The sequence below is a fragment of the Talpa occidentalis genome, unplaced genomic scaffold (assembly GCF_014898055.3).
Source record: "Talpa occidentalis isolate TD23 unplaced genomic scaffold, MPIMG_talOcc4v2.1 talOcc4.15, whole genome shotgun sequence".
Classification (NCBI taxonomy): Eukaryota; Metazoa; Chordata; class Mammalia; order Eulipotyphla; family Talpidae; genus Talpa; species Talpa occidentalis.
The window spans coordinates 2,421,536-2,436,814 of record NW_023601543.1 but is presented as its reverse complement, the minus strand read 5'-3'; the positions used below and the strand labels follow the sequence as shown (position 1 = coordinate 2,436,814).

Sequence of the window (15,279 nt, the reverse complement as noted above, 5' to 3'; positions counted from 1 at the left end):
ACTGTTCGGACTGTAGTCCAGCCAGGCGGCAGTGTGGAGGGGAACCATAGGAGGTCCTTTGCTTGCTGACCCACTTCCATGCCAGCCCCACCCACCCGCCTGCCTGTGGGCCTCTCTTGGGTGAACTGTTCTCAACCTGGAACCTTTTCTCCACAAGGGCACCCTGCCAGCTCGCCAGTGCTCAGCATGCCCCCAGTGGAGCTGAGCTACTGAGGGTAAGTCAAACATGACACAAAGGCTTCCAGCCCTGGCCCAGCCAATGACTCCTGTGGGGACTTCTGTGGCATGAGGAGGCTGGGTTAAAGGCCTCGAAGTTTGTTCTCAGCTGGACTGAGGTTCAAATCTATTATAATAGCACTGGGGACCCTAAGCATGTCCAAAAGCAGTTTCCTCACAGTTGGAACGCGAGCAGAGGGCGGGGAAGAGGGAGATGCTCTAGGCCTTGAATCAGGTCATGTGGGAGCTGAGCAGAGTATGGTAAGGTCCCACTTCAGAAGGCCTAGAAGCCTTTGATGAAAAACTTCTGACCCATGAAAATCTGAATTTACAAAGAGCCCTAAATCCCTAAGGAAGGGGTCTTCCTCCTGGTGCAATAGCTACAGAAAGCACCTTTAGTGATTTTAAAAGACTCAACAATAGACTCAACAATCTGGCCCCGCCCTACCCACTCAGGCACCTGCAGCATTTCCCTGGAATCTTAGAAAGAGGTTGGCTGGTTGGACTCCACAGGATGTCACCTTTACACCCTGGGGGTCCAACTGAAACCCTGGGGTAGGGGGTCAGTGGGTAGGGAAGCAGGGTTTCATCTTGTTGAGTCATGAAGAGTCCCCTTAATCTCTGGGGGGGGGGGATATTGAACTGACAAGAACTGAAAACCTCTTGAAATCTCTCCAGCCACACTTGGATCTAGTTCCAATTTCCTGTCTGTGTTTTCCCCCCACCTCTCCAGGCAGCCGAGCAGCTCACAGGATTCTGAGAGAGGTTCCCTGGGTGGATGGGCTTGGCCTGGTGCTGGGCTTCACGGGTGGCTGATGTAGGGGCAAGCAGACTAGATGGACTGGGGCAGATAAGGCTGGTCGAATCACCTTTGAGACCAGGAGAGGTGAGGGATATGGCAGAAGGCTCACTGCCAAGTCAATGAGAGAACCCAAAGCCACTGCTTCGGTCCTTCCTTCCAACCCCACCCCGCTTCACCCCATGTCCCTTCTCTTATTTCTTAGTAGGTATTCAAGATATGCACATAGATTTGAATTAGGCCTTTCTGTGGAAGTAGGAACAAGCTAGGCCACAGCCTGTGCTCAGGCCTGTGTGAGAGACAGGTGCTGAGGAGAAAGCCGGGCTGTGAGGAGCCTCCCAACCCAGGCTCATTGGGAAGACTTGGAGGAAGTTTGGGGAGTTTGGACCTGAAGAAAACACACACAGTTGGAGTGATATGTGTATTGGGGGGGGGGCAGGAGCAGGGGCCCATGGCAACCATCTTCTGACTCACTCAGTGATGTCATAATCATGCTCCATGGAGTTCAGTGAGAAGGACAGCGACTATAGGCTTGAGCTTCAGGCCCAGTGCCTCAGCCAGATGGAGAGAGAAGCTTCTCCAGGATTGGAGATGGAAGCCTCGATTCCTTCCGCAAAAGAGCGCAAACCTTTCATCATACGAAGTACGTACACAGACACAGGAGGCGGTGGGCAGGGTTACAGTGGCTAGTGAGGAAACGGGTCTTGGGGGTGGTGTCAGCTCACTTGTTGAGAGTGCTCCTTTGGCCACAGATGCTGGCAAGCAGTGCCTGGTGGCCTCTGAGGCTCCCCCCTTGTTGTCCCCATCTTGGTGCCTGCCAACTGCTAAGTGCTGCAGCCAGTGTGACTGGGACACCAGGTAGTAGCAGGACTGGGAGGTTTTTGTCCCACCTGAGACCCCAGCTGACATCTGTGGCCTAGAAATGCCTAACAACATTGAGAGGCAAGGGTAGTCTGGTGGAGGGGAGGTGCTAGTCAGTTCACACGTGGGGACCCTACTGCCATCTGGGACAGAGGAGCAGGGGGCAGGCTGAGCAGGTCAGGCCCTGAGGACCAAGTTGAAGGCGTTGGAGCCATTGGCCTAAACGGGAGACCTGCCAGAGCCCGAAATCCCTGAAAGGTAAGGAATTGGGCTATGTGTAAGGCTCAGAGGTTGGCTGAGATGGAAGAGACAGCCCTGAAGGGAGGGGGAAGGCCCCTGTGACTGGTGGTAAGCAGAAGGTAAGCAAGCGCCCGGCTAAGTAAATGGGACAGGGCATTCTTCCTGAGTCTGTAAATTGGGGGCCTTGGAGGGCGACTTGATACCATCGGCTGTTGTGGGCGGTGGAGGCCTGGCAGGGTCAGCTGCAGGGGCTCAGGTGTGCCCAGGAGGCTCCGAGGAGTTGTGGAAATTGGGGTGGGGTGGGTGTGGGGAGGCGGGTGCCATAGGGGCTATGTCTGCTGCACACCTCAAACTCAGCAAGAAGCACCAGTTTCTGGAAACAGCATTTGCAAAAGTCCTCTTCTCTGCTGGGTGTGTAGAAGGGGATCGGGACTAGTTGCGGTCTTGTCTTTCACGGTGTGTTGGGAAGGGAAACTGCTACAGAAAAATGACTTCTCTTCCATAATTTTCTCCAAATTTCAACCCTTAAAACAGGCTCCCTGTCCTCACAGTTCCTTTTCCTACCATTGTTTCCAGCAGGCTCCCGGTACTCAGAGAGGGACGGCCCCCCTATTTCCCAGTAGGGCTGACAGCAGCAGTGGTGCGTTCTTTCCTGGGAAACCCGTCCCATGGGATGCCAGCACCTCCTAGCAAATTCCAGTGAAGACTCCCAGTCAAGGGTCAACCAAAGCCCCCACCCATTTCCATAAACCCCTCAGAGGTGACCCTGCCCCCTTCGGGGCACTTGGAAAACGATTACCAAATCCCCCCTTAAGCCGCCCCCGCCCCCATCACTGGCTGTAGGCTGTGGGCAGCCGGTGGCGAAGTGAAAGGCCAAAGCACATTCGTTCATTCATTCCAAGAAGTTTTATTTTTCACTGGGGCGAGTGTCGGGAGCAGAGGGAAGGCGGGCCTGAACGGAGGCAGAGACTAGGGCACTCTCTGTCCACAAAACTACAAGTGCTCAAGATTCTTTGGCTTCTGCCAAAGTCCGTTTTCCTCCCGTCGCTCACCTAGCTCGCCAGTCCCGCCCCTGCGGGCCGCAGACCTGCGGGCCATTAGTGGGGAGAGCCTAGTCGAGCGCGATCCAGGAGCGCAGGCGGTCCCTGGTCCCTTTCCGGCAGGGCAGCGAGGTCCCAGGGCCGAAAGCCCGGTCTGTCCAAGCGAGCAGCCGCCTTCGGCCAGGCATCCGGCAGCGAGCGGCGTGCAGCCCCTGCCGCCGGGCCGCGGCGGAGCCGGGTGAAAGTGGAGGGGGACCGTCGGCCCTCGCCGGGCCGCCGAGGGAGGTTCCCCGCGGCCGGGGCGCTGCCCAGGGGCCGGGGGCGCCCGGGCCGCCGCGCGGCGGGAGCAGAACGCGGCGGAGGCCGAGGCCGCTGGGCCCTCGCGGCTCCGTCCTTGGGCATCCCGGGCCGGCCCGCGGGGGACGCGGAGGGGCGCGCGGGCGGGGAGAGGAGACGCTCCGCACCGCGGTCCCGGGGCTGGGCCGCGGCCGCCAGCGCCGGCGGGTCGTTCTGTTTGAATGAATGAGCCCAGCGGCCGCGCCCAATGGGCGCCCGCGCCTGCTGCATATGCATGAGGCCCGCGGCCAATGGCCGGGCGAGGAGGCTGTTTTAAACGGCGGAGCCCGCTGGCCAATCAGGCGGCTCTCGTGGAGGCAGCTAGCGCGAGGCTGGGAGCGCCGAGCCGCGCGTCGTGCCCTGCGCTGCCCAGACTCGCGAACAATACAGGTACGTCTCGCTGCGCCCGCGCCGCCGCCGCCGCCGCCGCACAACTTTCCGGCCCGCGCCGCCGCGAGCGCGCCCCGCCGCCGCCCCGGCCTCGCCGCCCGCGCCCCGCCGAGGCGGCCGGGCGGGACGCGCCCGTTCAGGTGTTGCAACTTTTCCGCGGCGGGCGCCCCGCGGCCCCGCGCCCGGCCGGCCCCGCGGAGGCGCCCTCGGACGCCGCCCCCGGAGCCCCGAGGCCAGAGGCGCGGCGCGGGCGCGGGGGGCCGGGCTCGCCCCGGCCCGGCGCGGACTCCGCGGGTGGCGGGTGGCCGGGGCCCGCCCGGGGCGGCGGCGGCGCGGGCAAACTTCGCTCCCGGCTCGGCCCGCGGCCGCCCCGCCGCCGCTGCGGGAACATGGCCGTCGCGGGAGCGCCCGGGGCTGGGGGGGCGCGGGCCGGCCGCCCCCCGTCGCCGCCCGTCCCCCCTCCCCTCCGCGGGCACCGCCGCCGCCGCGGGAGCGCGGGGACGCGAGCCGGGCTCCGGAGGCCCACAGAGGCGGGCGGGGCGCGCGGCGGGGGCGCCCGGGGGCTTCGGCTCCGGCGCCCGCGCCCCGGGGCCGGCGGCACGGAGGGCCGGGGGCGCCGCCGCGGGCCCCGGCGCGGCCGAGCGTTATGGCTGCACGGGCGCCTTTGTTATCCCGAGGAGGGCGCCCCGCGCCCCCGGGCGGGGGGGCCCCCGGCCTGCGCCCCCCGCCGCCCCGCGCCCCCGGGTGGGGCGGGGCGGGGTGGGGGCCGGCGAGCGACGGCGGCTGCGACGGGGCCAGGACCGCTTTGTTCGCCGCCGCCCGCGCCGGCCGCGCGCGGATCAGCCATTTTAGCGAGCGGGGCTCGGAGGCTCGGCGGGCGCAGCCGCCACCGCCGCCGCAGCCGCCGGGGCTCCGCGCCCCCCGCGCGCGGCGGCCGCGGCCGCCCCCGGCCCCGCGCGCCCCCCGGGGTGGCAGCGGCGGATTTCAGGGGCACTTTCTTTCATCAGGAAGCTCTTGACAAAATGGAAGGTGAATTATGGGTGTCCGGTGACCCAGCACCGGGCCGAGCCCGGCCGCCCGGGGCGCCCCTGCGCCGCGGCCCGCCCCTCCCGCGCCGCCACGGTGGGGCCTGCCCGCAGCCCCGCGGTCGGTCCCCGCCGAAGGGAGCGCTTCATTCTTACGTGATGACCTTGGGTGTGGGAAAAGGAAAAGATGGCGGGAAGCTGGGGGGTGGGCCGGGGCCGATGGCGCGCCGAGGCTGCGTTTTATTTGGAAACTTCCGAGAAAGTATTTCTGGCAGGACGCGCATTCCGCTTCACGGATGAGCCGGGCCAGCCCCGTGGTCTCCCGGGCCCTTTTAGATCCTGGCGAAGTGACAGATTGCGGCGAGTGCGGCGGGAGGGCCCGCTGGCTGCTCACTCGCCAGCTCGCCCTTCTCGCAAAAGCCATTTTATCAGGCAGATCCTCCAACAATAGCGAAATGTGCGCTCTTGCCTGTTCACGGCGAGGCTTGGCTCGCGGGTGGCCGCAGCGGTCCCGCTGTTTTGTTTGGAATGTGCTTAAGCAGATGACCTGCCAGCCCGCGGGCTAGTTGGCCTCGAGCTCCTGCCCTCCGCCCGCACGCCTGCAGAGCTGTCCTCCCGCGCCCTTCCCACGTTCGCTGCTGGGTTCCCAAGCGCAGTAGTTTCCCGTCGGAGCAGCGCCGAGCCACCCCACTTGGGGCTGTTCCATTTGGAGAACTTGCTGGCTCCCGGGAGAAGTAACTTGCAAACCGGCGCGCTTCATGCTGGTCAAAAGTTACATGACAAGTGCCAGAGAGGCGGCTTCCCCCACCCTGTCACTCTCCTTTGGCGGCCAGCGGGCAGCGGGTGCTGGCGAGGGCGGCCTGCACTTGCCCCGCTGCCCTGCCTTGGCTGTGTGCTGTGGTCGTGTTCTGCTCACGGCATCTGTTTCTCTTTGTCTCTCCCCCACCCATCACAGTCAAGATGGCTAAGGGTGATCCCAAGAAACCGAAGGGCAAGATGTCTGCTTACGCCTTCTTCGTGCAGACCTGCCGTGAGGAGCACAAGAAGAAAAACCCGGAGGTCCCTGTCAATTTTGCAGAGTTTTCCAAGAAGTGCTCAGAGAGGTGGAAGGTACTTCTCTTTGGTCACCCTTGAGCCACCTGAGGTGGATTTCATGCCACGTGGGCTTCCCTCCCCTGGAGCCCAGGTGGCGCTTTTCCTCCCCTGACGCTCACCTCACTTTTCTTTAGAGTTTTCGGTGCGTCCTTTTATTTTTTTTTTTAAAGATTGATTTATTTATGCCTACAAGAGCTGGGGTACAGGCCAGAGATGCGGGGGGTGAGAGGATTCACCAGAGACAGAGTGGGGAGCAGAACAGGCTGACTGACTGAAACACACTGCTGAGGGGAGCAGTAGGGAGACGAGAGGTCTGCTGCGCCATGTGGGTACCTCCCTGGTGGGCCGGGCATCAAACTCATGCATGCTGCAGAGGCTGCGCGTAGCCTCATAGTGCTGTGCTTAACTTAACCCTTGCGCCGCCAGGGAGGCCTTTGATTTGTTTTTAAGATTCCTCATGAGGTTCAGGCCTTCAGCCCCTTCTGCTTAAGCAGCTGCCATGGAAGCCCCAGGGTGAGGGGCAGGTGTGTGCTTGCCGCCCCAAGGAGTTAAACGGGCCCTGTTCTTTGCAGACAATGTCTGGGAAGGAGAAGTCTAAATTTGATGAAATGGCAAAGGCAGATAAAGTACGCTACGATCGGGAAATGAAGGACTATGGACCAGCTAAGGGAGGCAAGAAGAAGAAGGACCCCAATGCCCCCAAACGGCCACCGTAAGTGACTCAAGGACTCCGGATAGCTGGTCTTCCGGCCATGCCTTCTGCAGGAAGGGTTTCTTAAGGCACAGTCCATCAAAACACCCAGGTGCCTTTGCAAACCATTCTGTAAAACTTTGAGCTTTGCAACACAGCGTGGGGTCGGGGGGCTCAGGTGGCTCCAGGTGTGGGAGCCGCCCCTTGCCCACTAACTGAGGGACGAGAACGCCCCATGTGTTGTCCAAAGAACCGGAACAATTTACAACCTTGAAGGTTGTCAGGTGCTGGCATCACACACTTCTTCCCCGTAGGGAGGGTCCTCACTGGCGGGCGGGGAAGGGGCCCTGGGGTTGCGCTCATGCACTTGGGGGTGCTCTTCTAATTTATGCACTTCTCTCCCCAGGTCTGGATTCTTCCTGTTCTGTTCAGAATTCCGCCCTAAGATCAAATCCACGAACCCCGGCATCTCCATTGGCGACGTGGCGAAGAAGCTGGGCGAGATGTGGAATAACCTAAGCGACAGTGAGAAGCAGCCTTACAACAACAAGGCGGCGAAGCTCAAGGAGAAGTACGAGAAGGTGAGCTGGGCCGAGCGGGTCTGGCTGGCGTGGCCTGGTCGCCCCGCCCCTGCAGCGGCTCCAGTGTGGGTGGGTGTGCGTGGGTGCTGGCATCTGACTACCGGGTCATCCCCCACGCACGCGAGGCAAGTGCTCCACGCCACATCGGCCTCCCGTGCTGGTGTGTGGGATTTGGGTGGATTTTTAGATTGGGGACGACTTCAGGCGAGTTGGGGTGACATGGGCAGAGGATTATGAGAGCACTGGTAACAAGGCCTGAAGGGCACCTTACACACCCACAACTTTGACTCCTGAGTGGCCGGCAGCCCGCTGCGCTCCCTGGAAGCACATGTTTTGGGCTACAGCTGCAGCCCCGAGTGGTCAGTGTTCTGCCGAGGCGGGCAGCAGCTGCAGGGGAGCTCGTCTCCTTATCTGGACTGTGTCCCTGTTCTTCCAGGATGTCGCCGACTATAAGTCGAAAGGGAAGTTTGATGGCGCCAAGGGTCCTGCCAAGGTTGCCAGGAAAAAGGTGGAAGAGGAAGACGAAGACGAGGAGGAGGATGAGGAAGAGGAGGAGGAGGAGGAGGAGGAGGAGGAGGATGAATAAAAAAAACTGTTTCTCTGTCTCCTTGTGAATACCTTAGAGTAGGGGCCGTCATCGACACCTCTCCCATCTGAGCCGCGTCTGTTGCCCTCATTAGGTCGAATCTCACACTCGGATCATGATCATGTCGTAGTCTCTCAGTGTGCTCTAGGAGTTGTCAGTGGTTTACATGGAGTGGCCCAGGGGTGTCCGGAGCACCCTGAAACTGTATCAAAGTTGTACATATTTCCCTGCATTTTTAAACGGAGGCTCTCGTTCTCGCTCTGCGCACTTTGCTGTCGGTGTGACAAGGCATTGGGAGATGTTTGCCGCATTCTCTTTAATCTGTAAGGTGGTGTGGACTGTATGGTTACTGGCTAGGAATCCTGAGTTACCGACTGTACATATCTCTAGTTTGTAAAAAGAACAAAACAACCAAGACAAACTCGATGCTCTTGCTTGGTGGCGAGGCTGTGGGGAAGGTGCCTTTGTGGAGGGGCCGTCGCTCAGGGTGCGCCCTGGGAGGCTGGACCTGCGGCCACTGCAGCGGGCATCCGCGTAGCTTCAGGTTGTCTTGACTTTGTATATAGTGACGTAGCGTTCTGCTGCCGCTCTTAGCTGTGGAAAAGGGGTCAGCTGGCATGAGAAGTGTTTGGGTTTCTTTAGTTCAGTGCTGTAGTTTTAAACTGTTTTTTAACAAACAGTAGAACTTCGTTGCCGGCGAGGCAAAGAGACTGCATCAATGAAAGTTCAAGAACCTGTACTAAAACGATTTCCAACGTTTTATTTTTTCTTTGTATGTTTAGAATGCTGCAATGTTTCTGAAGTAAATAAACAGTATTACGTTTTCTAAACGGTTCTCTGTTCTAACAGTCTGAGTGTCAAATGGTAATTGGCGATGGGCCTCCCTGGACATGGGCTGACTCCTCTCGCGTGGCCGGCTTTTTTAGGATGGAGACGAAGAGGCTGCTGGGAGCTCCTGCGGGGTTTTGTTGAGTGGCATTGAGATGAAGACAGCGTGGAAGGTAGGCGCTGAGGTGTCACGACAGGCAGGCTGAGTGGCCTCGGAGGTGTGGGGGGTGCGCGGAGGGCTGGCGCTGGCTCCGGTGGCGGGGGTTTTCTCTCGCCTCCCTGCGCTCACGGCCAAATGCGTTGCTGGGCAGCAGGTCAGTCCACCAGAGGGTGATGTGGCAGAACATTCAGCCTTCATTTTTCTTCTTGTACCCCCAGTACCCTCCCCCCAACTCTAGTTCCTGTATTGGAACATTGTTCAGCAATGGAGGTCTTGGGGGGGCTGCTTCTGTCCTGGACCCCAATCTGGCAGCGACCGTGGTGAGGAACAGTGGCCATTTTTTTTCCCGACTTCTGAGATCCAAACACCCCAAGGAAGACGCTGGGTCTCCTGTTAGTGGCTCAGTACCTGGTGGCACCTGAGCCGCAGGGCAGGCGGGTGGAAGCAATGGGCTCTACGCTCTGGCTGCATTCTCTGGGGAGTAGGCGGGCCCTCCAGGCACCACTGGAGCTCATTCCCCAGGACTGCAGATTGTTAAGTGTTCCAGAAACAGCAGGAGGGTGTTGGTGTGTCCATGGCTGCAGCATGTTGCGGATGGAGCAAGGTTTTGTCCAGGTCTGGGTGAGGGGTGTGGCCCCCTTGGCAAACAGTGAGCTCAAGTCCTGTGTAGAGGGCTTGTGTCCGTAGGGTGGATCTGCTGGCGGGAGCAGGGGTGCTGCTTGGGGCCGCCGGGGTTCCTGGCGTGAGTGCTCTTGTGTTTGACTAGGGAGCACCGGGGCCGTGTGTCTGGAGGTGTCGTGGCCAGCCTCACAGCCATTCCTTCTCACACCATGACTGGTTTCTCTTCCATGTGTATTTCTAGGTCTGCTCCTTTAAAAACCCGATCCCGAGGTTTGCCTGGAAGCACTTGTTCTAGGATGACCCTGCCTGATTTGGCCTTGGCCTGTCACTCTTCCAGACACCGCGTGGCGTTCTAGATGAAAGCAAGGCTTAAAGCTGCCTCCTGACCTGTCGTCCCAGGCTAAGATTTGGGAACGGGGGCTAAGCGTGTTGAATTTCAGGGCAGAGAAGCTCAACTTGTCACCAGGGAGACTGCGCTAAGCAGGCCCCTCTGGTGGAACTAGATGTGCCAACCGGAAGGGCAAAGACTAAAAGGGGTGTTTTCTGCTTACCCCCAGAGGAACCAAGCAAGTTGGGAAGCGGTTGAAAGTCTCTGTGACTAAGACATTTCATTCTAGAGGGGCGCATGTGGGAACACTGGGATTCTCGCCCCACAAGCTTGCTCCTTGCGGTGGGACGATGCGCCGTAGCTTCTGAGACGCTTCGAGTGGCTTGAGGTTACCACCTAAGATTTAGGCTTAGCTGGATTTCTGGGCCCAAGGTATATGTTCTTGTAATGCAAACCTGTTTGTGTGTGTGTGCGTGTGTGTGTGTGTGTGTGTTTTACATCAAAAGGACAGTACCTACTTTCTCAAATCACCTCTGTTCCAATCCCCACCCTCTGTTCTTGAATGATGTTTTCTCCTTTGGAAAGAACAAGGCTATGATGTAGCAACTATTGTCTGTGTCTCTTGTGTGTCTGTTCTTGTCACAAATGTATTTGGGGACATTGGATGCATTCATTTTCTGTAATAAAGTTTCTTAATCAGTCTTCCCAAAAAGTAATCAGTGGGCCGTCTGCAATCTGTTGGAGATACTGAATCTCTGTATTTTCGGTTGATTATAATCAAGGTTTCAGAAGTGCAAGCTTCCCTGTACCCATAGCTCTGAATGAATGGAAAGATGGCATCAGAAGGGGCAAGTGGTAAGGACTGCAAAGCCCCTTCATTCAGAGGTGGGAGGTTGGCTCCGCAGCCCTGTGCCAAATGTAGCGTTTACGTGACGCTAATGAGCTGCTGTTGATAAAGTGGCCAGGTACTTGTCCTCAGCCAGACCTGTGACTGAGGCTGCCCCAAGCTAAGGGTCCGGGCCTAGCTGGCTTACAGAGCCAGGCCTAGCAAGGATTTTTGGATGACACCCATGAGGGCCACAGCTGTTCTTGGTCTCCGCCTTAGTTTCCTGTGGAGCCAAGGGCTACTTGGCCGAGAGGCCAGTGGGCTAGGCTGCCTTCTTTCTCAACTAGAACAGCCCACACCCTCTTTTGTATCTAGCACCCTCCTAAGGTTTCAACTTAAGAAGCTGGGATACCATGTTGATAAAGGAAGAAAAAAAAAATCATCTCAAGAGATACATAACAGTATTTGATAAGATCCAGCACCTTTTCATGATAAAAACACTCAAAAAACTGGGAGTACAAGGAGACTTCCTCACCGTGATACAGGGCATGTAGGAAACCACAGCTGGGTCATACTCAGGGAAAGCCTTCCTCCCAAGTTCAGGGACAACACAGATGCCTGGCTGTGCCATGCCTACCTGCAGGTGACATGATCTTGTAGACAATTCCACGGAATTTCCAAATAAAACCACCAGAACAGATGAGTTCAGCAAAATTAAAGCTTGTGTTTCTGTGCATCTCAATGAGCACTGGAAGAGAAAACCGAACCATTCCATTTGCAACAATGTCACAAAGAATCAGGTCCTTAGGAATAGACTCAAATGCAAAGCTTATAGGGGAAAACCACAGAACGTTTTGGGAAACATTAAAGAACCACAGAAAGAGGAAGCTGCCCTGTGTTCATGGGTTGGAGACAATATTGCCCAGCGGGCGGCACTTCCACAATTCACCTGGAGATTCAATGGCATCCCTAGCAGCGCCTCAGCTGGCTCCCATGCAGACGGTAGGCGCACCTGAATTCCATCTGGAAATTGGAGGGACCCAGAATAGCCACAACAATTTTGAAAAAAAAAAAAGTTGAAGGACCAGACTTCTCGATTTCAAAACTTCCTACGAAGCTGCAGTATTCAAGACTGGCACGAAGACGTGTAGCTGATGGCATGAAATTGAAAGTCGAGAAATAAACCCGTCCATGGATGGCCGGCTGATTTATCACAAGGCCGCCAATACCACTCACTCCTGTATCTGATAACAGTGTTGAAAATAAAGAGGTATTGTAACTTGATAGCAAAAAGATGTAAAAAAAATGGGCAAAATATCTGAATGAGACACTTCTCCGAGTAAGATGGACAAATGGCCAGTAGGCGCGCGAAGAGGCCCTGGCCATCGGTTGCAAACAGCCATCATGAGAGGCCGCCTCACTCCCACGAGCTCTGCCGTAATGATGATGTCAAAAGGTGAAGATGTGCAGAAATTGGAACCCTCATGCTTTCCTGGTGGGTGTGTAAAATGGGGCAGCTTCTGTGGAAAACACTTTGGTCCCTCAAACAGGCTGGAACCCAGCAATTCCACTCCTGTGTATACACCCAAGAATTGAAAACAGGTATTTAAACACAACCTTGAATGTTCCTAGCATTGTGAATGAAAGAGTTGAAAAGTGAAAGCGACCAAACGTCCATCAAGTAGTGAGTGGAGGACCCACATGAGTCAGGGGAAAGGCAACGACCAGCTGGTGTCACTCATTTGTGGAAAATAAACCAAGAAAACAAACTTGCAAAACACAGCACAAGTAACTCTTAGACTCTGTGGACGATGTGGTGGTGGTGAGCGGAGTGGGAGGGGCTCCACATGACTCAGGGCGCGAGAGCCAAAGGGAGACGCACAGAGGTGGGAAGCGGTGCTCCCCAAGTGAGAGAGTTTCATTGCTGAATGGCAGGGGCAGCTTTGTTGGCCATCTCAAGAATTTTGAACTTCCCTAAGTTCAGTGCTGACCATATAAGAATATTCTCTTGCCAGTGTTCAGGGGCAGTAGGTGGCGACAGGATCTCTACTGGAGTCGAACTGCTCTTTGGAAGGGCAAGTAAGTTTAGGACCGTCCTTCTGCTGTGAAGAGCACCCCTTGGTTGTAATTTTATTTATTTTTATTTTTTATTTTATTTTATTTTTTTAAAGATTTATCTCTTTACACAAGCACTGGGTACAGTCAGAAGCGCAGGAGGGTGAGAGAATTCACCAGAGCCAGAGTGGGGAGCAGAGCAGGCAGAAGGACCGAGGTCCACTGCTGAGGGGAGCAGCGGGCGGCAGGAGAGGTCTGTGCGCGCCATGTGGGACCCTTGCCCGGTGGCCGGGGAGCAGCCGGGGATCGAACCGGCGCCGCAGAGGCTGCGGGCAGCTTCACAACCCAGCGCTCAACCGCTGCGCCACCGGGGAGGCCCGGCTGTAATTTTATTGTGACAACACAGTGACGCTTGCTCTCCCTGAGCGCAAGGTCCAACAGCCATCTGGCAGGCTGGCTTCCATATTGGGTCTCAGGGATCTTGGCTCCTTCCATTTTGTGCTGCCACCATCTTCAATTAATGACCTCATGCCAAGGCAGAATAAGCTGTAGGCTGAGGCCCGAGAGCAGCATTATACATCACACCACATCACACCAAGAGCAGCTGGGTTCAGAGAGACTTAGGATCGCTGGGACCTGGGGGGGACTGCATGTGAGGATGAGGAAGGGGGAGGATGGAGGACTCTGTTTTCTCACCTAAGGCACGGAAGTGCTGGCGGAGTCTTTGAAAAAGACAGAGCCCTGGAGGAGAAGTTGGTCGGACAGGGAATCATGTCAAGGCTTAGCAGTGTTCAAGAATGGTAACAGTACCAAGTTTACATACACCCACGAGGGAAAATGGAAAATTTGTAACCAGGACTCGCAGACCTGCCCTCAGCCGGAGTTTTTCCATCTACAGGACTAGTCTGGAGTTTGTGGTGTTTTTTTGTTTTGTTTTGTTTTGTTTTGTTTTTGTCGTCCATCTCCTTCCAGGGAAATCTTGACTCTGACACCTGGGAGCATCTGACTGCTCTGGTCTGATGTTAACCAGAGTGTCACCACTAGCAGTTTCCCTGGAGGGAAAATGAAATCCCCTGGGCTATGAGAGGGCTTCCCCTTTTCCACTCAAGTCTGTTTCCAAACCACAAGCCTTGGAGGAAAAGCTCAAAGAAACTTCCTCACGGTTGGCCTGAGGCCGCGGTCCGTTGTTGAGTGCAAGTGGGAAAAAGGAGATGTGTGTTTCCTGGGCTCTGTATTTCGTTCCGGGGCCTGTGCTGGGCCTGCGTTTTAAGGCTTCTGGAAGCATGCCAGAGGTGTGACACTGGGGCAATGCACAGGGTGTGGGATTCTTGTGTCCTCTGGCCAAACCCCTGCTCATCGCGTGTAAAGGGGTTGATATTTCAGTGATGAAACAGCAGAAGGCTGTGCTTTTAACTTCTCCATCAAGAAACTCTCTTCTGCATATATATATAATGTCCCAAACCAAAGCCACCGGTGGAGGAGTGTAGTCCCCAATGTTCCTACCTTGATTTACACACCACAGATTCTCTGACAGCTAAGGGGCCACATGGCAGGGTGGAAGGACTCTCGGTACTTGCCTGGAACCTGGCGAGCAGAAAGGGTGCACCTACCATTTCCCCTTCCTGCTGCTGTGCGGCCTCGTCCCCGCCCCAGGCACAGGGAGACCTGGCTTCTGAGACTTCTGTGACTTCTCCAAGCTTGCGCAGATGGCCAGTGGCGACTTGGATGGGCTGGCCCACCCTGGCCCTGACAACACGCACAAGTGCGGAGCATGTGGCTGGAGGCCAACGCTGCTGCCAAGTGCACTCCAGCGTGACCCTGCTCTTGAGCTGTCCAGAGAGTCTGCTGAGCTACGCAAACAGGCAGTTAACATACTGGAGTGACTGTGCTGATAGCAGCCGGCAGAGGGCCCCGAGGGAGTCAAGAGGAGGAGTACACCCTGCTCAAGAAGGAAGCCTTCCTGGAGGAGGAGATGCCGAGTTACGTGTTAAAGGCAAAATGCAATAAAATAATTTTTAGACTCTAAAAACTACACTGGTTACCAGAGGGTATGGGGCAGGCAGGAGTCGAGAGGGGAGGGAGTGGGTAGGAGAGGGACTGGAGCTCTGGTGGAGGGCAAGTGAAGCAGGGGCACATATGGAGAGGTGAAGCTGTGCCCCCAAGCCATATAGTCATGTGATTGATTGACCGATTACTGAGACTAGAGAAATAACAGGTAAAGGAGGTAGCCACTACATGGAGGGGCCGGGAAGGGGGGGGCACACGCACAAGTAGAGAGGAGAGCAGCACTTTCCCTTTGCATTCAATATTTATCGCTGCAGAATGAATCACCCCAAACTCTAGTGGCTGAAAATACAATGACATCTATTATGTCAGCTCTTTGGGTCTCAGAAATGCAGACCGCTGGGCTTGAGGTCTCGACCAGGGTTGCCGTCGTCTCTGGCCTTGTCTGAGGGAGGACTGCTTCCAGCTCCCCCGCGTGGGTCTAGGGGGTGTTCAGCTTCTCCCTGTCTGCTGCTTGGAAGTGGCCCTCACGTCCTCATCACATGGGCCTCCCCATAGCACAGCTCACCACATGGCGGCTTGATTCAGTCAGCGAGA

The 15,279-nt window shown here is 56.8% G+C and overlaps 1 protein-coding gene across 2 annotated transcripts; it reads left to right on the top strand.

Moving 5' to 3' along the window:
* The first annotated feature begins 1,496 nt into the window (after window positions 1–1,496).
* On the top strand, window positions 1,497–10,632 carry HMGB3 (high mobility group box 3). 2 transcript variants are annotated; one of them, XM_037511821.2, is made up of 5 exons: window positions 1,497–1,658; window positions 5,863–6,017; window positions 6,575–6,714; window positions 7,100–7,274; window positions 7,711–10,632. In XM_037511821.2, exons 1-5 carry the CDS (start codon window positions 1,514–1,516, stop codon window positions 7,858–7,860), a joined length of 765 nt encoding a protein of 254 aa, XP_037367718.1. In that variant the 5' UTR covers window positions 1,497–1,513; the 3' UTR covers window positions 7,861–10,632. The 2 variants fall into 2 exon arrangements, with proteins under 2 accessions (XP_037367718.1, XP_037367719.1); XM_037511822.2 differs by lacking the exon at window positions 1,497–1,658 and adding an exon at window positions 3,807–3,882 and having other exon boundaries at window positions 7,711–10,631.
* Window positions 10,633–15,279: the final 4,647 nt, after the last annotated feature.

Bases quoted from the DNA above. Each gene is read 5' to 3' on its own strand.
- HMGB3 (XM_037511821.2), top strand. From the start codon at position 1,514: ATGGAGTTCAGTGAGAAGGACAGCGACTATAGGCTTGAGCTTCAGGCC. The intron at 6,018-6,574 runs GTACTTCTCTTT...TGTTCTTTGCAG, and splicing joins AGTGCTCAGAGAGGTGGAAG to ACAATGTCTGGGAAGGAGAA. The intron at 6,715-7,099 runs GTAAGTGACTCA...TTCTCTCCCCAG, and splicing joins AATGCCCCCAAACGGCCACC to GTCTGGATTCTTCCTGTTCT.